The sequence below is a fragment of the Saccoglossus kowalevskii genome, chromosome 5 (genome assembly GCF_978046115.1).
Source record: "Saccoglossus kowalevskii chromosome 5, keSacKowa6.1, whole genome shotgun sequence".
Classification (NCBI taxonomy): domain Eukaryota; kingdom Metazoa; phylum Hemichordata; class Enteropneusta; family Harrimaniidae; genus Saccoglossus; species Saccoglossus kowalevskii.
In genome coordinates, this window is record NC_140645.1 from 43265112 (window position 1) to 43291949 (window position 26838).

General features: G+C 32.8%; 1 protein-coding gene across 1 annotated transcript in view; it reads left to right on the forward strand.

Moving 5' to 3' along the window:
• LOC100378746 (dynein axonemal heavy chain 8-like) overlaps positions 1-26838 on the forward strand; it is a 187351-nt gene that overhangs the window by 106752 nt on the left and 53761 nt on the right. Inside the window, exons 40-62 of the mRNA XM_085499020.1 lie at positions 1113-1291; positions 1526-1713; positions 2395-2589; positions 2797-2931; positions 3547-3708; positions 5063-5309; positions 5828-6069; positions 7450-7590; positions 8688-8925; positions 9361-9503; positions 10424-10558; positions 11042-11164; positions 11465-11678; positions 12721-12827; positions 14343-14506; positions 14891-15086; positions 17081-17203; positions 18098-18228; positions 20744-20897; positions 21465-21629; positions 22210-22436; positions 24498-24720; positions 26328-26504. Of these exons, the coding sequence (XP_085355146.1) occupies positions 1113-1291; positions 1526-1713; positions 2395-2589; positions 2797-2931; positions 3547-3708; positions 5063-5309; positions 5828-6069; positions 7450-7590; positions 8688-8925; positions 9361-9503; positions 10424-10558; positions 11042-11164; positions 11465-11678; positions 12721-12827; positions 14343-14506; positions 14891-15086; positions 17081-17203; positions 18098-18228; positions 20744-20897; positions 21465-21629; positions 22210-22436; positions 24498-24720; positions 26328-26504 (4009 nt within the window). The remainder of the gene's footprint in view (positions 1-1112; positions 1292-1525; positions 1714-2394; positions 2590-2796; positions 2932-3546; positions 3709-5062; positions 5310-5827; positions 6070-7449; positions 7591-8687; positions 8926-9360; positions 9504-10423; positions 10559-11041; positions 11165-11464; positions 11679-12720; positions 12828-14342; positions 14507-14890; positions 15087-17080; positions 17204-18097; positions 18229-20743; positions 20898-21464; positions 21630-22209; positions 22437-24497; positions 24721-26327; positions 26505-26838) is intronic.

The window sequence follows — 26838 nt, forward strand, 5'->3', positions numbered from 1 at the left end:
AAATATTGTAAACATCAGTTATATGCTAGTATCAGTTATATAATGAAATAAATATTGTAAACATCAGTTATATGCTAGTATCAGTTATATAATGAAATAAATATTGTAAACATCAGTTATATGTTAGTATCAGTTATATAGTGAAATAAAAATTGTAAACATCAGTTATATGCTAGTATCAGTTATATAATGAAATAAATATTGTAAACATCAATTATATGCTAGTATCAGTTATATAGTGAAATAAATATTGTAAACATCAGTTATATGCTAGTATCAGTTATATAGTGAAATAAATATTGTAAACATCAGTTATATGCTAGTATCAGTTATATAATGAAATAAATATTGTAAACATCAGTTATATGCTAGTATCAGTTATATAGTGAAATAAATATTGTAAACATCAATTATATGTTAGTATCAGTTATATAATGAAATAAATATTGTAAACATCAATTATATGCTAGTATCAGTTATATAGTGAAATAAATATTGTAAACATCAGTTATATGCTAGTATCAGTTATATAATGAAATAAATATTGTAAACATCAATTATATGCTAGTATCAGTTATATAATGAAATAAATATTGTAAACATCAGTTATATGCTAGTATCAGTTATATAGTGAAATAAATATTGTAAACATCAGTTATATGCTAGTATCAGTTATATAATGAAATAAATATTGTAAACATCAGTTATATGCTAGTATCAGTTATATAATGAAATAAATATTGTAAACATCAGTTATATGTTAGTATCAGTTATATAGTGAAATAAATATTGTAAACATCAGTTATATGCTAGTATCAGTTATATAGTGAAATAAATATTGTAAACATCAGTTATATGCTAGTATCAGTTATATAATGAAATAAATATTGTAAACATCAGTTATATGCTAGTATCAGTTATATAGTGAAATAAATATTGTAAACATCAGTTATATGCTAGTATCAGTTATATAGTGAAATAAATATTGTAAACATCAGTTATATGCTAGTATCAGTTATATAGTGAAAATGTGCCTGGTGTGGGTGAATTCAAATTTTATTTACATGTCTCGTCTTTCATTCATAATTATTACGTAACTCAATTCCTTTCAGATGTTACATCACTCTTGCTCAGGCATTAGGTATGAGTATGGGTGGAGCCCCAGCTGGACCTGCAGGTACTGGTAAAACAGAGACCACTAAAGACATGGGTAAAGCACTTGGCAAATATGTTGTTGTATTCAATTGTTCTGATCAGATGGATTTCCGTGGTCTAGGACGTATCTATAAGGGTAAGTATGAAAGTGAAATTGCTGGGTTTGTATTGATCTAGAAAGTCCTGGAAAATGAACAATTGGCATAAAAGCCATTACTATTGCAAGGTGGTCTATTTGAATTTCCATTAATGTGTAGAGTAATGGATACACTTCTGTCGTACAGTATGTTGAATTCTCAGGTCTTTCTTGAAACTTTATTCAAACTTAATTATGCATGTGCTTTTCATTGATTTGAACTCTTCTTTGCAGGCCTTGCACAGTCTGGAAGTTGGGGCTGTTTTGATGAATTTAACCGTATTGAACTGCCTGTATTATCTGTGGCTGCTCAACAGATTGCAATTGTCCTAACTGCTAGGAAGGAAAGAAAGTCAGAATTTATATTCACAGATGGTGATGTTGTTGATATTAATCCAGAATTTGGTCTTTTTATTACTATGGTTAGTCTTCATTGAGTGTTCAATTGTAATATGTCTATCAATTTCAAAGTCAAACTTAAAAGAAAATGCAGAAACTGATTCAGCAATGTGACTTCCATCATGCTCACATTTATTTTAAATGCTTGTAAAACTGTGATGATTTTTGTTGAATTTAATCAATTGAGTTATAACACTGAGAATAAATTATGTTATTAATATAGGTACTTTTGTAAATAAGAAGTAAAATTAAATTCAGTTTTAGAATATTTACCCAGATCAACCTTGTGTGAATGTGGAGTGCTTAAATGTCAAAAAAATGTTCTAAAACATAAGCCATAGAATTGTTGGGTTTAATAGTGATCATTTACTCAGCTATCATCAAAATAAGATAAGATAAGATAAGATAATTCTTTATTACATCATTATAGAATGAATTACATATATATTTTAGTTTATAAAATGTAATAAAGGTGTTTAAATAAACATATCGAGTTAGATATCTAAAATTTACTACAATAAAGTTACATGTAATAATGTAAAAATAAATATGTTAGTAAATATTTGTTGTTTGTATTCAATATATGAATGAATTTTTCTTTGTTTGTACAGTGTTGAAAATTGTTAATTTTCTTTGAAAAATGTGAATATAGCAACTATATATTGTGATATAACAAATTATATTACATTATTTGTTATCCTTAGAATCCTGGTTATGCTGGTCGTCAGGAACTTCCAGAAAACTTGAAGATTCAGTTCCGTAGTGTTTCTATGATGGTTCCTGATAGACAAATCATAATGCGAGTAAAACTAGCTAGTTGTGGTTTTCAAGAGAATGTCCTCTTAGCTCAGAAATTCTATACTCTATACAAACTGTGTGAAGAACAATTGACAAAACAGGTATGCATTTATGGGTTTAGAGCTAGTAGATCAGTGGTGTGTGTCAGTCACTATTCGCGGCAAGGGAGATATTTGATATGAACCTGTTTCATATTTCAATTCAATATGTGTTATGTATTTATGTTTATTATCTTTCGTTTCATGCTGCTGCAAATGGTCACCAAAGATTATTGAATCCGTAACATAGATTGCATGTGTTTTTTACAGGTTCATTATGATTTTGGTCTGAGAAACATCTTATCTGTGCTACGTACACTGGGAGCTAATAAACGTGCAAGGCCTGAAGATACTGAATCAACCATTGTGATGAGAGTCTTAAGAGATATGAATTTATCAAAGTTGGTAAATATTGCATGACAATGTTGAACACTACATTTCTTTCAACTTGCTACTTTATTTGAGTCATGTCACACATTTAATTTTAGTCATTGTCACTGCTAGGCTCCATATGAATTTCAAATTTTGATCCCAAATGACCTAAAAATGATGTGATTGCATTCACAACAGTTTACTGTAATTTTAAGTAATGCAAGACACAATATGAGCTCCGCACTGTAGCTTTAGAAACATGGTTCTTGGCCCTTTCACATGCTATATGTTTATTCTAGTGATTTGGTCAAAATGCAGGACTTTTGATACTGAGGTTATCATGGTGTGTTTCATGATAAGCTTACCTGTTGTTATTTCATCCTTTCTTTATTTTGGGTTTTAATGAATATAAAGAGTGACAGCAAAGTTTAAAAATAATTTATTATCTTTCCTGAAGTGCTATGATTGTGATTACCCCCTGTTAGACACGAATGTGCCAGAACGGGGGCATTTAACTTTGGTTTTGTGCACAGAGTTCTCGGCCATATCTCAGACATTCATGTGATATACATTTATATTTTGTTCATTTATTTCTTGTGGGCTTTATCGATATCATTGACTTGATGACTTGCTCTCTTGTATTTTAAGGTGGATGAAGATGAACCTCTATTCTTAAGTCTTATTAGTGATTTGTTCCCTGGAATTCAGCTTGATAGTGCTACTTATGAAGATTTGCAAACTGCTATAACACATCAAGTTGAGGAAGCTGGGCTGGTCAATCATCCTGCTTGGAATCTAAAACTTGTACAGGTGAATAAACCAGCTCAAATTGGAAAAAATATACAATATTGTGTCTATCACTTTATTAAACTTGTACAGGTGAATAAACCAGCTCAAATTGGAAAAAATATACAATATTGTGTATATCACTTTATTAAACTTGTTTGTAGAGCTGGTTGATACGAATAATTTGATGCTGGTATCATCAATGAAATGATTGTGAGTGAATAATACAGTCCATGATGCAAGGAGTATCAAGGATCTATGCTTACAAATCATATGTAAATAAGGCATGACATCTAACCTTTTCACCTCCAGTTTCCTCTGTTCCCAACAAACTCACAAAATAGTCCTGTTTATAGTCTGCACTTTCTTTCAAAAGAATTAGACAAAAATAACCAAAGAATAACAAGAATATTTTGATGTTTATTTTTTACCATATTATACACTAATGGTTGCAACTGTGAATGATATGCACAATAGTCAAATGATGCTAAGATAAAATAAGATAAACTCTAAAAATTTTACTTTGGCCTTAAAAATAAATAAATAAATAATATGTTTCTGGTCAGCGTGCATAGGGGACATCAAATGATTTCATGTAGCCAGCACATGTCTGGGATACACCATTTCAATGTCAATTTTCTGTGTTATGCAAGACATTAAAATATAAAATTAGTTTATAATTACCAAATCCTATCAATAATTGGATGTTCGACTCATTAGGATAACATTATTATTATAAAACCAATGTTTAATAAAATTCAACCGCATTTGTTGTTTTATGTGAAATAATCTTCTGCACATGGACACCTCATTACACGAAGAACATTTTCCCCAGGGTATTTGATTGAAATCACTATCTAACTGAAGATGTTGCTGATTAGCTCCTGAAAGTGCAATGACTGTCCCTTGCTGATGTCATAATAAAGCTGAACAGAGGCAGTTTTGCTCAGCGAAAGAACTTTTGATCATGTAAATTCCAGCAAGCGGTTATAATATAGTTGTTCTTCAGTGTAACCATATTGAACCCTCCATCCTCTGTAAAATTGTTTATTTATATTCTACATACATAAAATCCTTGTACCTTGTGTCTGTAATATAGAATCGCCCAGAGTGTGACCGCAAATCGAAGCCAGTGACATTTGAAAAACTATCTGTTTAGTCAAAACACAAGCAGTTAGCCAATTTGCTAGCAAATTTGCAAATTGACTGCCTCATTACTTCTGAGACTTGTCGTAAACCATTCAAACAATTTCTTGCAAAAGCAACTTATTTGTAAATCAAGTGATTCAAAAACACAAAAAGTAAATAGTATAAAAAATAGTGCATTCACTTTTTATTAAACAAATGCAGTAGTAAAAAACTAATTTGTGCATTTCAGTTGTTTGAAACACAACGTGTACGCCATGGTATGATGACTTTAGGACCAAGTGGAGCTGGTAAATCCTGTTGTATACGGGTACTAATGAAATGTATGGGGGATTGTGGTGAGCCTCATAGAGAGATGAGAATGAACCCTAAAGCTATTACTGCACCACAGATGTTTGGTAGGTTAGATGTTGCTACCAATGATTGGACTGATGGAATCTTCTCAACTCTGTGGAGAAAGACTCTCAAGGCCAAAAAAGGTTTGATATATAAATGTTTTAACATATCTCATTTTCTAAACTGGAAATTTGGTTCATGCTACCAAACTTGCACTATTAGAAGTGCATCTGCAATAGATGTTTTATCAACTGATCCATTTAGAGTGTGGCATACCATTAAAAACTATGCAAAATATTTTTTTTTCTTTTAGCTTGTTTTGTGCTTTTTTTTTGAATAATGATTTGCTGTAATTTTTTTATTTCCTACTCTGTTTTTCTCTAAGAAATAGGTGTGCAGAATTTGTTTATGTTATTTTCTTCCTGTTCAATTTTTGTTTTCACTTCTGCAACCCTGAGTTTCTGATGGTCTACCCTATTTTAAGGTGAGGAAACATGATTGGGAAGATGTGATGCAGGATTTGTTTGCAGATCAGCTAGACCACCACATACAGATGTTATGCTCCAGTATTTTAACAGTATTAACATATGATATGAAGGGTGTAGTTTATCTAGTCAATCTTTTAATATATGTAAATAACTATCATGTATATTGTCTGTAGGAGAGCATATCTGGTTAGTACTTGATGGACCAGTAGATGCTATCTGGATTGAGAATCTGAACAGTGTACTTGATGATAACAAAACTCTGACATTGGCTAATGGAGATCGTATACCAATGGCACCAAACTGCAAGATTGTTTTTGAAGTACATAATATTGATAACGCCTCTCCAGCTACTGTATCACGTAATGGTATGGTTTTTATGAGCGCTTCTGTATTAGATTGGCGACCAATCTTGAAGGTAAGAATTATTATCATAATAAATATATATATTAATTATAAATATCCAGTTATAAGTTTTCTGTTAGTTATCATTTTGTTAAGAGAGGTGATCAAAATCAAACCAGCGGTTTCCAAGCTGCTATCCCTGAAGCTCCAAGGAGCTACTTTATCCTCCAGTGAGCTCTGAGGAACTTTGTGCTATATGCATATTTAGAAAAGTTCTGTACGGCACATCATTTTCCTTTGAAAAACCATTGTTTTACTCCAAAATAATGTAATTTGCGTTAAAATAGTACAACTTAATGTTTGTACAGTTTTAGGACATTGTAGTGTGGCCTATTTCTTGGTGTTGCATAAATAAAGTGTTAGTTTTTTCATCAAAACATTGATTTCAAAACATCATGGGTCATAATATTGCTATGTTAAGATTTTTTGTTGAAAAAAAAAAACATCTGTCCACTTTCGTTTTAATTATTTGCTATGATCTGAATAAAAACAAATATTCCCCAATAAAAATTTTAGCAAGTAGCTCGACAATAAAATAAAACAAAAAACAGCTAGTTGAAAGAGCGGAACCACACATTTCTGTAAAATGTAGGTCAGAAGTTCAAATACCTGTCAGCAGCGTTTTCTGAATCACGTAATAATAATACTGTCTCCATAAACGTCTTTGTTTAGATTTCAGGAATTCAGGGGCCGTAAGTATTTGCTTTCATGATGCCTTGGTAATGTAAAACATCGGAGGACTTGGGTTATAACTTCTTGCATTGATTTGAATAAAATAAATATTTCCCAATGAAAATGGTACATAGTAAATCGCACTAAATAAAAACTTGTACTTTGACGACAAAACAGAACTATGCATTCTGTTAAATCTAGGTCGAAAGTTCAACTGAGTATAATTATAGTTGTGTCTTGGATTGGTATTGGCACTGGCATTAAAACAAATGGGAAATCCCTGAAAAGTCTTGATTGTCTCCATGAATTTCTTTTCTTTTTGTTTTTAACCACACTTTCAATAAAATGAATAGTTTAACCTGTTTGTATTCTAACAGAACAAATGATGTTTTCTGGGTGTCCTCATTAAAAGCTAATAAGTGAAATTGGCGAAGCTTCTCAGAGCTCTCTTGGGCTCTTTGCATACCTTGCCGGAAACCACTGTTTTGATTTTGTTCACCTCCCTAACTCAGATTCACGTTACATACTTCTGTGGTACTAAATTTGTCTTCAGGCCAGTGAAAACATGATTTCAATCGTGAATCAATGAAGGTGATTGTTTACTTGTCTCAGCTGTATGCTTCAAGATACATGGAGTCTGATATTTTTAGTATTTCTAGATATAGTATATTAAGATGTAGTTCACTTCTGTGTTAACCTCACTACGTTTCATATGCACAAGGGCTGGTTGAATAGTCGTCCACCTCAAGAAGCCGATGTTTTACAAACTCAATATAACAAGATATTTGATGATCTCTATACTTTTATGAGTATTAACCTACATGCTAAAATGGCTCTTCTAGAATGTAACTACATTAGACAGGTAAGTAGAATCTAAACCCAGTGTGTACTGTATGTTATATTTTTATGCCACTCCTGGTCATATGTGACCCATTGTCTGAATTGATTATTCCTTATTAGTAAGTCACAAAAATGAACAGCATGGGACCTACATGTGTAATGTCTCACAAACATACAGACACACAGACAGACCTCAGCACAACATTATAATACTCTATTCTGTGCTCTGTGCTAGCTAACAAAAATGACCAGCATGGGACCTACATGTATAACGTCACATCTGTATGTCATGCAAGTCTTGATAACAGCTGGACACCTCTGTTTATAATTCAATATGGAAAACAGAATGTTTGTCATAATTCCCGGCTTAAAATCACCAATTCATTCCAGAAACTAATATATCTACTTAAAAAATAGAGATGAGGAAATGATCAAAAGCATTGGAAATTTTGTAACTGCATAATTTTTTTTTAGCTCTGCTGTCGACTTTGTCGAGCGGAGCTTATCATATGAGTGATTGTCCGGCGTCGTCCGTGTCAATGTTTTACTTTTTCGACTTCTTCTTGAAAACTACAAGCCTGAATGCTTTGATACTTGTCATGTTGTTTTGTCATTTTTGGTAAAAAGTGATATTTTTTTCTTGTTAAAAACCACAATCATTTATGGTTAAAAATTATATTTTTGAATTCATGTTGAAAACAGCAAGTCCCATTGCATTGATACTATGCATATTGTTCATTTTCTAATGATATCTTCTGTTCTTTAATTGAAATGTGCATTGCTAACAGTGGAGCTATCTCAGCCGAAAGGCTGCTTGTTTGATGTTACTTGTACGTATGTATTATTTTTTAGTTTTTGTTACCCATATATTTATTGCTAACAACTGATAAAAATGTTCACCATCTTGCTCAATTCTGGACTTCATACACTTAACACCAGAAGGTAACTTACCTGAGTGAGTGAGTGAGTGAGTGAGTTATTCAAATGAGAAGTTTGTACAGTTTACATTTGCAATTACCACAGACCCGAGAGCAAAAAAATAGTTGCCTATCATAAAAATAATTGTAAAAAATGAAGGGATTGATGCTTTAATTATTTTTTCCCAATTTGTAACAAAAGTCTTTAGACTTGCTACAAGGACTGATTCCAAGCAAAGATGAAGCTGGAATACTATCTGCCAATCATTTGGAGAAACTGTTCATCTTTGCTTTGATGTGGAGTCTTGGTGCACTGTTAGAACTGGAAGACAGGGCTAAGATGGAAAATTTTATTGTAAATCATGAAAGTGTTCTAGATTTACCTAAAATTGATCCAGGCAGTGGGCACACTATATTTGAATTTGTTGTCAACAGCAAAGGTTAGTAGAAATACTATGAGGTCGATCATCACCTGATATCACTTGTTTCTTGAGCAGGTTGATATGAATATGAATGACACCATGGGCTATTATTATCCACTGAATGTGAGTGGACAGTACAGTCTATGACACCATGAGTATCAGTTAGCTCATGTTTATCATATGACTAACTCTAAGTGACGAAAAGCATAATTTAACTATGCTTACAAATAATATGCTAATTTATGCTAATCCAAAACATCATTTTGATCATGTTTTCAAGAAATTATATTAGGTAATGAATGACTACTTACCCAAACACAGTTGTTAATGTGAACAACATTGCATTGTTCTGCTGAAACAGAAGGACTCCTCCATAACTAGAGGGTTTGACTCACGGAATGCTGTATTTATCAACGCATATTGACTCATTTATTATGATTTACCCTACAATAGGTCAGTGGGAACATTGGACTGACAGAGTAGAAGAGTATATTTACCCATCTGATTCAGTTCCTGAATATTCCAGTATATTAGTTCCTAATGTAGACAATGTCAGAAGCAACTTTCTAATCGACACAATTTCAAAGCAAAAGAAGGTCAGTCAAGAGACTATAGCTAGTTGTGCTGCCTAATATTTAGCAGTATGAAATCATTGAAATCAAGCATTTCTAGTATTTGGAACTGGATCTCGGCTGTTTACAAATGGATTTTGTTCAAACTTTGTACACACATTGAACATTATGGGACCTTGATGCATGTCATTTTGTTTTTCGGATCGGTTTTGATTAATATTGTTCAAGAGCAATATCTCTCTCTAGCAAGTACTCAATTGACGATCAGATAAAAGATGACATATTCTATTACCGTACTTCCCTGATTGTACTCCTCTGAGTATAAGCCCTCTCCTCTATTTTTAGATTGGTATGGTAAAATTTGTATTAATTTCAGAGTGCATGGCGAACGTATGCAACATGGTTCGCATCTTTTCTATTCTGTAATTTACTCAGGATTAATGCTCCAGTCAATGTCAACCCCGACCCCTCCCACCTCGGGCGATACGGGACAAATGTGGGGCATTAGACAGGGTTTACCGCCAAACTGTGCCCGTGGAGGTGGGGTAATAGCAGTGTTTCGTGTCCCGTCATCGCTAGCATCTCCAGTACTCTGCTGATAGCAAGCATGGCGGACAGTGGTGATCGGTGGGAGAAATGTGGGGGGTTTGTTTTGGGTGGGGATTTGCCTATCCATCTTGCCCCAGGAGGTGGGGCATTTCGCAAATTTTACAACAATAATTTCCAAATCCCCCACTAAACCCCAAGGTGGGAAAGGTGGGTGTTGACAATGACTGGAGCATAACCCCGATGTTACAATATTGACAGAAACAGAAGTAATTTGTTTCTCTTTGAGTGGTATCTTTTGAAATGCCAAAAATGTGGCCGTCAAATCGGGAAACCTGGTCATTGGACATTGTTTTACTTTTCCAAATAATCGGTAATTGATTTCATCAATTTTACAGGCCGTCTTATTAATTGGTGAACAAGGTACCGCTAAGACTGTTATGATAAAAGGCTTTATGGCTAAGTATGATCCTGATTCACATATCAGCAAGAGTCTAAATTTCTCATCAGCTACTGTGCCAATGATGTTTCAGGTATATCTGACATTGTAAGATTCTGTGAATGTCAGGAATATATTGCATATTAGTATAATTTATATGTTCTGACTATGTCGCACACATCAGTTACAAAAAAGTTTTTTACTACATTGTACATAATTAAATATGATCATTTAATAATTATCTGTGCCCACATGTAAACAGTTGTGATCAAAGCAAATATAATTATTTAATTTTTTTTTCCTTGAAAATAATTGAAGCTGTATGTTGTTTTTTGCTCACTGGAGCCAGATGTAAAATCTTATTTTGATTTCCCATGGTTTGATGTAAACATGATGTACTGCCTGTAGACAATGTATAGTTAAATCTATAACTGTATAATAATAATGATTGTCACTGCATGCCCTTCTTTATTTAATGAACCAAACACTGCTTTATGTATGTGTCATTACAAGTATAAATTGTGTGGTAGCCCGGAAAGTAGATTTAATATTTTATACCATCATCTGTTTCTAATAGCGCACCATAGAAAGTTATGTAGATAAACGTATGGGAAGTACATATGGTCCACCAGCTGGAAGAAAGATGACAGTATTCATTGATGATGTTAATATGCCAATTGTTAATGAATGGGGTGACCAGGTAAACAAGTTGTAAATCATAAGAGTAATGCAAAAAATCAACATCTTGTTTACTATGTTTCTTGTTACACAAAAAGGAAAAGTGTATTATATGTCAATAATATCTTTCATTGAGATTACATAAAGATCATCGATATTGGCAAACCTTACTGTCAGTAAGACATGCATAGGAATACATGATCTGTGCATGCCATGACTTATATGATTATCGTTTAAGTGGTTTATCTGAAGTATCTTACCATTCATCAACAATTCTACTCTTAATGTTATCTGCATTATGTTTTACTGTTATTTTCACTAGGTAACTAATGAGATTGTGCGTCAAATGATGGAAATGGCTGGTATGTATAGTCTTGATAAACCTGGTGATTTTACCAATATAGTAGATATACAGTTCTTGGCTGCTATGATACATCCTGGTGGAGGTAGAAATGATATTCCTGAGCGACTCAAAAGACAATTCTGTGTTTTCAACTGCACCCTACCATCCAACGCTTCTATTGACAAAATATTTGGTAAGTATGTATGTAATTTTCAACTGTACCTTACCATCCTGAATTTTATTTTTCAAGACATTTCACTGTGAAAATTGGTTGCTTTCAGAACATCAGTGTTCAAACTGTGGTGCTGTTTCAAAACTTATAGATGGTCTTGCACTGCCCAAGCAGTTCAGAAATAATTTATAGCCTGATTTGACACACTTGGGGGGCTTATAGATTGGGTTCTGTTCGTCTGTCTGTTACATTATCTCAGAAGTTCATGGACAGGTTTTCCCCCAAATTTGGTACATGGTTGATTCATGATGGTGTACATACACCCCTGATTTTTTTTTTTTCTGTTCAGATACAAAATGACCGACCAACAAAATAGCTGACAGTTGACATTGTTCTAAGTTTGATCCGAATCGGCCAGTCCAACTTGGAGATAATGTTAGAGCATATAAAATGTAGGTTTCTAGGCTATTTTCAGGTAAAATATGGCCATATTAGAACAATGTAACTGTCAGCTATTTTGTTTCACAAAAATTTACAATTTTTGTTCCTTTTTGCACATTTTGGCTTATAAAGATCTAAAAGTCCAATTATGTCCAAACTTTGTTGACAGATAGTTGTGTGCTAGCACATCAACAAAGGTTGATTTGTGTTACAATTCAATCCAAGATGGTCGGCTGTCAACCAATCTGACAATGCTCAATAATTTTGGATTGTCATACATTATTCTCATTTTGCCAAATAGACACACATGTTAAATTGACTGGTAGTCCAAAGCATTAATTCAGTGTGATTTGTGACAATCTGAATGGCTTGTTTCATTCAATTCTGGCCCCTCTCCAAAACAAAATTTTAAAAGTGTGAAATAATTATGAAATAATTATGAAATAATTTTGAAGTTGTGTGCCTGATCCACTATCAGTCATGTCACTTATTTTACCGATACACATACTCTTTAAACACGGTAACTTTTAAAATTGATTTTTCCCAGGTTATCCAAAAATATAACTATTTCCAAGTTTTGCTGACAATAACGATACAACTTTAATAATACATTATTTGATAGGTATTATTGGATGTGGTTACTTCTGCTCATCTCGCTTTTCTGATGAAGTTGTCAAACTGACAGATAAATTGGTTGGTGCAACAAGATGTTTATGGCAAGCAACCAAGGTAATGTAACATTGACTGTACTTAGAGATTATACGGTAGTTACATTTTGAATAATATTATTTCAACATTATCATGGACAATGTAACAACCAAGTATCCACTACAAAGCTGTTTTTGACTCCCATGTGCGAAGCACAAAATGGGAGTCTTTGCAGTTAGTGTGTCTGTATGTGTGTGTGTGTGTGTATGTGTGTATGTGTGTCCGACTGTTCCACTGCTATCTCAAGAACCATACATCGTTTTTTGATGAAACTTGGTGCATAGATGCTCTGGGCCAATGCGCAGATTTGATTAGGTTTTGGTAAAAATCCATGCTCGTTAATAACCTAATTTGCATGATAATTAGCTAATTTTTAGCTGTTCTATGACTGTTCCACTGATATCTAAAGAACCACTCATTGGATTTTGATGAAACTTGGTACATAGATGCTCTGAACATATGCGCAGATTTGATTAGTTTTTGGTAAAAATCTGTGCATATTAATTACCTAATTTGCATGATAATTAGCTATTTTTTAGTGGTTCCATGACTGTTCCACTGATATCTAAACAACCACTCATTGGATTTTGATGAAACTTGGTACATAGATGCTCTGAACTAATCCTAGGTTTTGATTAGTTTTTGGTAATAATCCGTGGATACTAATTACCTAATTTGCATAATGATTTGTCAATTTTCGGTTTTTCCACTGATATCTCAAGTACTAATCATCACATTCAATGAAACTTGGTACATAGATGTCATATGACACTGCACAGACCTGATAGTTTTTATGGTAATATCAGTACATATAATTACCTAATTTGCATAATTAACCAATTTCCAACTTTCACACTGATATCTCAGGTACTAATCATCACATATCAATGAATGTATATACATGGATGCTGTAGGATAATAGACAGACCTGGATAATTGTGGGTTAAAATCTGTACATATTAATTACCCAATTTGCATAATTAACCAATTTTAAGCTTTCACACTGATATCTAAAGTACTAATTTCCATTTTAATGAAACTTAGTACAAAGATGCTCTAGGACAATGTACAAACCTAATTAGTTTGGGGTAAAACTCTGTTCATATTGTTTCCCTAATTAGCATAATAATTCATAATTTTTTGGTTCTAATCACATTTCAATTAAATTTGGTACATAGAGTTTTTGTTACATTGCGCAGACCTCATTAGTTTTACAATCAAATCTGTTCATGTTCATTTTCTGATTTGCATAATTAGTTTTCAGCTAAGTAATTTCAAATTATATTTAATGTGTCTCCAATACTCTCAGCACATGGGAGTTCTTTCTAAGCTTTCTTTGATTTTTATGGCCAGCTGATTCATTTTGATTTCAATAGTGACAGCATCTGTTGGGTGTCATCACACGGAAGGTTGCTCCTCCTTTTAATATAAAACTACCCTTTTCCTACAAGGTTTTATGTGGTCAAAATACAGCTGGTTCATATGATGGATCTCATATTTATTACGAAACAAAACATTCTTCTATTATTTTAATAGATTAAAATGTTACCAACTCCTGCTAAATTCCATTACATCTTCAACTTGCGAGATTTATCACGTATTTGGCAAGGTATGCTTGTAGTAAAAGGAGAAGAGTGTGATACTTCTAGTCTTCAACTCCAACTATGGAAGAATGAATGTACCAGGGTTATTGCAGACAGGTAATAAGTGTATTTACATGTATTACGTTGGACTGATTCTAATGAATGTGGCGAAGGTAGTCCTGTTCTTTTTAGGAAATATTAACCTATATCTGTTCAAGTAAATGTAAAAGTACATGGGGCTAGCAAAAACAACCAAGCCTCCTTGGATTCAGTGGTTACTGCATTCACTTCACATCAAGTAGGTCTTGGGTTTGTGCCGATTGTTTCTGTTTTATACATAAATCATTCAAAAAGCCTGGCACAAAAATCCTCTTTTTTGCGCAGTAGAACTTTAACATGCACTTGTAAAAAAAAGCATATAAATGCTGATCATATAAGTACTAAAAGAGAGGTGACTAGCAGCTATGACATTCTGGCTTCTTAATTTAATTTCCTGATTAGGTTTACCAATGCTGAAGATAGGGACTGGTTTGAGAATGCTATAACAAAGACAGTCAGAGATCAGCTTGGTGAAGACTATGTTAAATATGTGAAAGACGTGGAACCATACTTTGTAGATTTCTTACGAGATCCACCTGAACCAACTGGTGATGAACCAGACGATGCTGATCTGGAAGCACCTAAGATTTATGAAGTGGTTAGTTTGTACCATTGTATCATTTTAGATGACGGTCAAGATATATGAGGGGAAAATGTCTATCATCCTGGTTGTTGTTGTCATCATTGTTGTTGTCTTTTTCATGCAACATTTGAGATATAATATTGCATAGTTTTAGAACTTTTATACTCATTTTTGCCATGTAAAAAAAAGTTTGTGCATCATTAGTTTGTATCCATCAAATCATGTATTTGTTATTTATTCTTGATTCTCATTGGGCAAGGTTGTAATAGTTATGCTATTGATTTCATGAGATATATTATATAAACACAAGAAACAAATAAAAAGGTCAAGTTGTCATACAGCTTATTTTGTGGCTGTTTTGAATAAGAAAAGGGCAAAAAATATATGTATTATTACATTATTTTGTTATTTACTCAGGATGAATCCCAATGTTGCAATATCAAAGTAATCAATATCTCTTTGAGTGGTAGCTTTTGAAATACCAAAAATGTGACTGTCAAGTCGTGACTGGGGTGTGAGGTGGTCCTGGTATAAGCCCACCCCTTACTTACCTTGATTTTACATGTTGAGGACCCTGGTCTTATGATCGGGAAGTACTGTATAACACTAATAACACTTTACTTCACTTTGTATAGATACCATCTTATGATCAGGAAGTACTGTATAACACTAATAACACTTTACTTCACTTTGTATAGATACCATCTTATGATCAGGAAGTACTGTATATTAAACACTAATAACACTTTACTTCACTTTGTATAGATACCATCTTATGATCAGGAAGTACTGTATAACACTAATAACACTTTACTTCACTTTGTATAGATACCATCTTATGATCAGGAAGTACTGTATATTAAACACTAATAACACTTTACTTCACTTTGTATAGATACCATCTTATGATCAGGAAATACTGTATAACACTAATAACACTTCACTTTGTATAGATACCATCTTATGATCAGGAAATACTGTATAACACTAATAACACTTTACTTTGTATAGATACCATCTTATGATCAGGAAATACTGTATAACACTAATAACACTTTACTTCACTTTGTATAGATACCATCTTATGATCAGGAAATACTGTATAACACTAATAACACTTTACTTCACTTTGTATAGATACCATCTTATGATCAGGAAATACTGTATAACACTAATAACACTTTACTTTGTATAGATACCATCTTATGATCAGGAAGTACTGTATAACACTAATAACACTTTACTTCACTTTGTATAGATACCATCTTATGATCAGGAAATACTGTATAACACTAAAAACACTTTACTTCACTTTGTATAGATACCATCTTATGATCAGGAAATACTGTATAACACTAATAACACTTTACTTCACTTTGTATAGATACCATCTTATGATCAGGAAATACTGTATAACACTAATAACACTTTACTTCACTTTGTATAGATACCATCTTATGATCAGGAAGTACTGTATAACACTAATAACACTTTACTTCACTTTGTATAGATACCATCTTATGATCAGGAAGTACTGTATAACACTAATAACACTTTACTTCACTTTGTATAGATACCATCTTATGATCAGGAAGTACTGTATAACACTAATAACACTTCACTTTGTATACTAGTAGATACCATCTTATGATCAGGAAATACTGTATAACACTAATAACACTTCACTTTGTATAGATACCATCTTATGATCAGGAAATACTGTATAACACTAATAACACTTTACTTCACTTTGTATAGATACCATCTTATGATCAGGAAATACTGTATAACACTAATAACACTTCACTTTGTATAGATACCATCTTATGATCAGGAAATACTGTATAACACTAATAACACTTTACTTCACTTCGTATAGATACCATCTTATGATCAGGAAGTACTGTATAACACTAATAACACTTTACTTCACTTTGTATAGATACCATCTTATGATCAGGAAGTACTGTATATTAAACACTAATAACACTTTTCTTCACTTCGTATAGATACCATCTTATGAATTTTTAGCAGAAAAGTTGCAGTTATACATGCAGATGTATAATGATACTGTCAGAGGTGCTCATATGGATTTAGTATTTTTCAAAGATGCTATGGTGCATCTTGTTAAGGTATGTTATTTAATAGAGCCAAGTTAATTTTATATTTCATGACTGCTAGCTTTTACATTATATAGCAGTATTTTAAGTGAGTTTGATAGTGATTGAGCCAAGTTGATAATGATTGAATCTGCTAGTGAAGTGATAGTTTTGAAATTTTGAGACTGAATAATATTGAGCGTGATAAATATTTTGTGTGTGTATGTTTGTTTGTCAACAATCAATAATAATAATAACTTTATTACACTACTAAAAACCTTCAGAGGGTTTTTGTATGGTAAGGAACATAAATACAAAAAAATACAAAAAAAAAAATCAAAAAAAATACAAAAGTGATAAAAATAAAATGTTAGTAAAATATAAGAAAAAAATAAATTAATTACTTTCTGTGGTTTTAAAAATTGTGCTCTTCAAATATTTTGCTAAGGCTATATTATTTTCCATAACCTATTTAAGTATGGAATTCACATCCATTGTGTAAATATTTATTGCACACTCATCAAACAGTTTTTTTCTTTGTTCTATATAGCCAGTACAAAATATCAGGAAATGTTTTTCATTTCCTAATGCTTCAGTGTTACATTTTTTACAATGTCTATTTTCTAATTCTATTTTGGGCTTTGTTCTTCTACCTAATTCTATTTCTAAGTTGTGGTCACTCAGACAGAATTTTGAAAGCATTAATACCCACTGTTGGAATCAGGAATTACCGGTATCTATCCTTATCGACCTTTGCTGTATTTGTGTTCAGTATTTTTTTTGAATGGCCTCATGTACTAATAAACCCAATGGATGACTTACTCAATATTATGATGTACTAGCTTTCTAATCTAGTAGCCCAGTCAGGCTTCTAAGAAAATTGTTGAAACGTTTCACGATTTCATGTATTTATAACTATTATTTCAGATATCTCGTATAATTCGCACGCCTCGTGGTAATGCTCTGTTAGTTGGTGTTGGTGGTTCTGGGAAACAGTCATTAACAAGATTAGCTTCTTTCATTGCTGGATATAAAATATTTCAAATCACTCTTACCAGGTTTGTGTTTTATCTTTATTTTCTGCATACAAATACAGTCCAAGCTGTTCCATTCGTAATGGGACTCATAGTGACGTATACATTGTGTACAAAATAGATTCAATGTTTGTTTAGATGTTGAGTGACAACCTCTGCTTGTTAGCTCCGCTGTCGAGCGGAGCTTATCATATGAGTGATTGTCCATCTGTCACACGCAACGTAATATTGCCGTAATTGGTATAGTACAGGTGTGATGGTTCAAATACCAAAATGGCAACAGTAACAGAAAGAACTCCCTGGCGGCGATGATAAAATACGAACACGGAGCCAACAGATGAGGTTTCAACTGGTACTGGAATTATTATACTCTGCAAACATCAAGTACAATAATGCGGTAAAACTCCACTACTCCAATGACTAGATACTTAAACTCCAATATAATTCAACAAGATCTCCGATCTGAACTCAGTGCTGAACAACTCCCCTATATATACCCCTACTGTCTATAAATAGACCATTACATCAGCATACATAATGAGTCTGGAACTTACTACAAATTTCTAGAATGTTCCATTACCTTCTATTGCCTCCTACAGTGTTCTATTACCTATTCAACCAGTTTCTAAAAATAATCTAGAATATTCCACCCAGACACAGTACGGTTCTAGAACATTCTCAGTGACACGGAAGTGGTAAATAAGTCGTATGCGACACCGTCTGTGTGAATGTTTTACTTTTTCGTCTTCTTCTTGAAAACTACAAGCCTGAAATGCTTTGATACTTGATACTCTTAGGTTTGTTCATTAGTCCCCGTTCGGACGCAGTCCGAAAACGGGGACTTATGTTTTGACCTCTGTGTGTCCGTGTGTGTGTGCGTGCGTGTGTGCGTGCGTCCGGACCTGTATCTTAGAAATGCCGTGACCAATCACAATCAAACTTCACACATACATCATACATGATAGTATACATATGCACGTCAATTTGTTTCACGATCTGATTCAAGATGACCGAATGGCGGCCATTTTTGTGCTAAAAATCATCAAAAACAAGCATTTCTCAGCTGTTAACAGATGGATTTTGTTCAAACTTGGTATATTCATTAGACATTATAGGACCTTGATGCACATCATTTTGTTTTACGATCTGATTCAAGATGGCCGAATGGCGGCCATTTTTGTGCTAAAAAATCATCAAAATCAAGCATTTCTCGACTGTTTACAGATGGATTTTGTTTAAACTTGGTATATACATTGGACATTATGGGACCTTGATGCAAATAATTTTGTTTTTCAGATAAAATTCAAAATGGCTGACTGGCGGCCATTTTGTTTTAATGAATGTGGTTCTCGTGCCATATCTTTGACTTGCTTTCACTGATTATGTTCAAATTTTAAATATTCGTTATACATCATGTCATAGATAGACAGATATATTGGTTTGACGATCCTATTCAAAATGAGCAAATGGTGGCCATTTTTGTGCTAAAAAATCATCAAATATCAAGCATTTATGGATGGATTTCGTTCAAACTTGGTACATATGTTAGACATTACAGGTTCCTGATGCACATCGTTTATTTTTCAGATCGGATTCAAAATGGCTATCTGGCGGCCATTTCGTTTTAATGATTGGGCTTCTAGAGCAATATCTCTTAAATGCTTTGACTGATTATATTCAAATTTTATATATTCGTTTTGCATCATGTTATATATATACATGTATTCAAAATGGCTGATTTTGAATGCTGTTCCAGAGCAATATCTCTCAATATGGACAAGTACTTTTTTGACGATCAGATACAAATGTCAATCATTTAATTGTTAATCATCATAATCATATTCCTGACATGGTTATATTCCAGCTATATTACTATAAACAAAACTATATATCTTAAATTTGATAACTGACGGGGACTGTGCCATGCATGGCTTGTTCCATGATGATATCTTCAATTCTTTTTGTCATTTTTGGTAAAAAGTGATATTTTCGACTTCTTGTTAAAAATCGCAAATCCAATTGCTTTGATATTACATATATAGGTACTACATGTGGACCTCTCTCAGATTTGTTCATTTTGTAATGATATCTTTAATTCTCTAATTTGCTTTGATACTATACATATTGTTCATTTTCTAATGATATCTTCTGTTCTTTAATTGAAATGTGCATTTCTAACAGCGGAGCTATCTCAGCCGAGAGACTGCTTGTTAATATTTAGCTTGCTTTGGAAAATACATTGTGTACCACAGTAGAGCCCAAAATATGAATAACACACAGTAGTGATAAATCAACTGAATACAAGAACATTGCAACCCATTGCGAAATTGGGTTTCAAAAGAAATGCATGAGAAAATTATTATGGTTATTGATGCTTTAAAGTTGATTCAATGTCTTAGAATTACATGTAAAATGAAGTTGGTATAATGATGTCATGGGTTGTCCAAAATTTTGTGGAATTTTGTGGCTCGCCTTTGGCAATGGTTTTTTGTCTTTATCCTATGCATATTAGTATTATAATATTTTGTTTTATTGACAGGTCATACAATATAAGTAATCTGATGGATGACCTGAAATTTTTGTATCGTGTGGCTGGTGCTGAAGGAAACGGAATCACCTTTGTCTTTACTGACAATGAAATCAAGGATGAAGCTTTCTTAGAATATCTAAACAATGTTCTCTCATCAGGAGAGGTCAGTCTTTTAGGCTTATGGAATTTGTTCCATATCTCTCAGTTTGCTGTTCATGCTATTTTCTCACAGGTTCATGGACCAATTTTGTCTAAACTTTTTTTATTTAAACATATTACAATACAATTTCCTGCAATTGTTACTTACTGGTTTATCAATTGGAATTTCCACTGATATTAAAAATAACTGAATGAGCATAATGAAATATAATGAACAAAAGATACTTGGAATACACGCTCCATGTGATAGTAGGCATACAGGTATTTTGAAGTCACTTTCTGCCATATTTACTGTTCTTACTTGTATTCTGTTATGTTTTCATAGCTGCTTGCACTTTTTCTTCTCACCACAATGGGAATACAAGCTTAGATCCAATCATACACAGTCGACTTCATTTTCTTGCTTTCAGATTCATCAATACATGAATGCTGACTTAAACTGGAATGATTGTTTGTAAACTATTCGTTTATAAAACAAAACTAAGAAATAGTTTCTAGCATTAGTGTACTAAATGAATATTATCTGCTGAATTAACAGTTAAAAAAGTTTATATTGTTATCTTTTTGTTAGGTTTCAAATTTATTTGCACGTGATGAGTTGGATGAAATAACTCAAGAATTAATACCAGTTATGAAGAAAGAATTTCCAAGGCGACCTCCAACTCAAGATAATTTGTATGATTACTTTATTTCCAGAGCCACAAGTAATCTGCACACAGTACTTTGCTTTTCACCAGTAAGTTGAACACTTCTATTGTCTATAAAAGGCAAACATCTTCTTCACCCTTCATCTACTGTACCTGATTTCTCGATTGATCAAAATAAAAACATTTTTGCTATTCCTGAACTACATCTTAGGTGTATAGACAGATTCTGTTCGAAGCTGGTACATATGTTGAAGCACTTCATTTTGTTTTTCAGATCAGATTAAAATTAGCAGACTTGTGGCCATTCTGTTTTAATGAATGCTGTTCCCAAACTATATCTCTGACATACCCAGTTCAGATGTTATTTCTTAAACTTGATAACTCATGGCTACTAATCTAATGCAATTATTTGTACATGTAATTTTAGTTTACCGGTATTAGCAATTCTTGTATTAGGTAAAAATCTCCCTAGAATTTCCAAAACATTCAGTATTAAATTATTGGCATAGAAAGAATATTATTAGTATAAAACCATTGTCATTGCCAATATTTAAATATATTTGGTATGAATAGCTAAATATTCTTTGATGCGGAAATTATCACACTTCTTTAGAAAATGACTCAGCTCTGAAAATATACTTTTCACAAATCTATAATCTTGTTTTATAGGTTGGTGAAAAATTTCGTAATCGGTCTTTGAAATTTCCTGGCTTGATTTCTGGGTGTACAATGGATTGGTTCAGTAAATGGCCAAAAGACGCTTTAGTAGCCGTGTCCAACCATTTCCTGTCCAAGTTCCACATCACATGTCCTGATGAAACCAAGAAGCAAGTCATACAATCAATGGGTGTTTTCCATGATGGTGTTGCTGATACTTGCACTGAATATTTCCAAAGGTATGTTGAAGTAAAACTACAATACCTATTACTTTGTGCAATTTTTTTTTTTTTTTCAACCAAACTACCATACTCTGTTTTACTGTTAATTAGGAACTAATATTTGTTCTTGTGCAGGTACCACTTAATTGCTTGTTAGTCCTTGTTCGAACAAAGTTCGATGCACGTCATTGTCCATGCGGACTCCTATTTCAGAACCCTGTTCACCAAATCTGTTCATTCTTAGCATGTGTCTTGTACTTTATCTGGGACATATGCATATGCAGTGGTTTACTGATTCAATCTAATGACAGGCAATCATTTTGTTTTTCGAAAATGTAATTTTTTTCAAATTTAGTACATACATTTAGATTACATCTTCATGACAATTTGTTCTACAATCGGGTCAAAGATGGCTGACTGACAGCCATCATGCTTTTTGACTACACTACTATATCTCCAAGGCTTATGGACCATTTTCATTCACATTTGGCACATACATCATACATATAAGATTACATGTTTATGACAGTTTGTTCTGATCAAAGATGGCCAACTGGCATCCATCTTATTTTTTTTTAAATGTGGTATCGTATAAACTCAATCAATTTGTCCATGTAAAAATAAATATTTTTGGGGTGGTCCAATTTATTGAGTAAATATAAGTGGTCTATATTTTTTTCAATGTGTGTAAAACCATAAAATTCATTGGATTGTTATGAAATGCAAGTACAATTCAGCTTAGTTCATTGTAGGCGAATGTTTCAGGTCATATGCAAATGCTCGATGCGATACGATAGCTATCAGGTTTTCCCAGGAGTTGACCTGAACTGCTTTCTTTGACCTGATAGGCCAAGTCGCTAATTAACCAATCAGAATGTGTGATGGTGCCAACGTGATCAAATTACCATAACTCATTTGAATATCTTAATGACAGTTCAGTGACGAATGCAATACGGAAGAGATTTACCGATTGTGGTGGGAAAACGGCATGTTAATTTTTAAAATCAAGAAATTAGTCGTTTTTTGAACGATAAACTGAGCAGTTAAGAAGAATTTAACACTTTTTACGGTGATTAACAGCTCATTGTCGAAATGAAGTGTTACCCAATTCATGCTAGTCACAATAAACAATTATATTCTTGAATAGACGTCAGCGACTACTAAAAACTTAATAGGCATCAGAAATGATTGAAATATTCAAAAAATGACGCCTAAACTAGGGTAATTGAATAAATATAGCATTTTTCCTGAGAGTACTCAGTCTGACGTACGATATCAAAATGATTGGTCCCGGGATTCACACCTCTCGTAGTCTCATTTGCCACATTACTGGGACCATGCGCTTCTACTGAAATGGTTCCTATGGGAGTGCAGTCTTCACGGTCACATTTTTTTACCCAGTTAATTTAAAAATCCACTCGACTTTTTAAACAAACAATGTTGCAAGACTAGGTTTCAAACATTACTGAAACAACTGTGCTGAAATAATCCAGCAGATAATTTTATTTGGGTCACCCTCCCCCAAAAAAGACATTTTGACTTAACAAATTGCATGTCGAGTGTTGGCCTGATTATTGGACTTGATTTGTTGGATTTGGTTCAAATTTGATACAAACATTATGTGTGGTACATGTCCATGATGACCGACTGGCAGCCATCTCGTTTTCTTTCCAAAATGTATTGTTGACATGTTTTTTTTCTCTTCAAATTATACATGTTTATAGGATACATGTCCATGATTATTCGTTTTACAATCGAATCAAAGATGGTTGACTGCCTGCATTCTTGCCTTTTGACCATACTACTATATCTCTGTACATGAGCCTGGAGATAGGAAATTCAGTTTAGATACAAAAAATGCATGAATCCTGTTTTATTTCTGACCTTATATTTTGATTTTGGAAGGGTCATTTAATACATCTAATTTCTGATCAGTGGATTATTCACTCTCAATTACAAACTATGCTTTTGGTGCATATTACTTTATTTTTGGCATGAATAAAATTTTTCTTAATTCATTACCCCCGGTAACAATTATTTGTTATTAATAATATCTATGATGTATTTTGTTTTCTGTAGATATCGTCGCCAAACTCATGTGACTCCCAAGTCTTACTTGTCATTCATTGATGGTTATATGGTGATCTATAAACAGCAACATGACAACATCAATGAGTTGGCTAGACGTATGAATACTGGATTAGATAAATTGTTGGAAGCTACTCAATCAGTTAGTGAATTGGCTAAGGAACTAGTTGTTAAAGAAAAAGACTTGGCTGTGGCTTCTGTGAAAGCTGATAAGGTAATAATCTTTTTTTTTTTTTATACAAAACAAATAAGAGATGAACTATTTGAAATCCTACAATGTATAGCGACACATTTGGTTTTGCTTAAAATAAAGCTTCCTGCATGCGATTTGGTGAGTTGATTTCACCCCAAGATGCTGTAAACATACTTAATCTACAGAACTGCTTGGTGATAATCAGCTATGCTTTGTAGATTTTATTTATAGACTATTTTAACTGTTGCATTTTTATCTTGTCTGTATCATCATAGATGAATACCAAGGTCTTTGAAGGGAAAATGTCTGCTCGTTCTCGTTGTTGTTATTGTTGACTCCATCGTAAAACTTTATTTTTGTGGTTACAATATTTTTCAAACTTGGATATAGCATTAACCAGTCTGGAATCTCGGCCAAGTTTAAATTTCACTTAAAATTGTCTTTTTGGGGTAACAATAACTCTTTATAAGATCATTTATCAATCACAATGAAATGTTTCCCAAGTTCAGTTTTGGTGTGAGCAGCAAGTGTTGCTTATTTTTCTCAATCAATCATATTGACTGAGCCTGCTTTTAATTCTGTCATCAGCTAATATGTGTTTTTTTTACTAGCTAATTTTCAAGTCTTGGTAATTTTCACTGTTTATACTTTTATTTAGTTGTTGTTTATTTGAAATCTACTATTGTATTGTATGTGTAGTTTAATTTTAGTTTATTTTAAAAAGCTATAATACAGCAATTACCAAAACTGAAATGTCAGATTTCATTAAGGATGTAATAAAGCATTATTCTATTCTATTCTATTCTATTCTATATTGTATTAGCGCATCAATATTCTATATGGTTAATTGAATTTGTCACACCCTAATATATTATTATATATATTATTGCATTGTCTTATAACTGTTATACTCACTTTTGCCAAGCCAAAAAAAAAAAAGATAGTGCTTCTTTATTTTGTATTCTTCAATCCATTTGTTATTTAATCTAGATTCTCAATGGATAAGGCTGCAACTGTTACGATGTGTTATTACAAATAATATTACTTGATATTCCAAGGAACAATACAACTTTACGACCATATTCAGAATGAATTAAATATACAAATGTGATGTCTGTTCAGATGTACATGTCTCAAAATTAACTTCTATGCTACCAATTTGTAATAGTTGGTAGATCCATGGTAATACTCAGTAGTCAGGTTTAGTCACACCTTAGAATCATGCAAAAATGTTGCCCCAATGACATACTGCTTTATGTAGAAAACATAAATTTCCATACCTTGAGCTACTGCTGGTGCTGTCACTACTACTAATAGACGGCTGAGTGTACTGTTATTTTTTAAAACCACGCTGAAGATTAAATATCAGAAAATTTTGCTTCCTTCCCAAGGTGCTTGCTTTTTGTAATGATATTTCTGCTGATATGTTTATGTCATAGATGTCCTTTGGAACTGTGATATCCAAACACCTTTAGAATTCATTCATTTGTTCATTCATTCATTCATTCATTCATCCCGTTTATCATATTGTCATAATGTGTCTGTTCTTGTATTTGTTTCATTGGTGTCATTTATTGGATCTGTTGGCTCTTCAGTTAAAAAATAAAATATAATAAATACTTTTTCAGGTGTTGGCAGAGGTAACAGTATCAGCACAAGCTGCTGAGAAAGTTAAAAATGCAGTGCAAGTGGTGAAAGATAAAGCCCAAGCTATTGTTGATGATATTAATGTTGATAAGTCATTTGCAATGGAGAAATTAGAAGCTGCTAAGCCAGCATTGCAAGAAGCTGAAGCTGCTCTGCAAGTAAGTCTTTTCATGTGTACTATTCAAAGCACCTTTCTACCAATAGTGTGGTAGTACTGGTACCTCACCACATGACTGAAAAACAACATTTTACTTACCTTACTACACCCAATCGAGAGATATTGATTGAAACTCTTGGTCATCACTTTATCTGTGCTTTATTTCAATAATACCTTGAAATAATCAAATATTAAGTGTTTAACAAAGTAAACCATTGACTGTTTGGTGTGATTATCACACAACAATTGTAAATAAGTGGCACATACTCTACTTCTCTGGTCATAAGCCCCTCCTTGGGTATATATACCCATCTCTTATTTTCAAACATTTAACA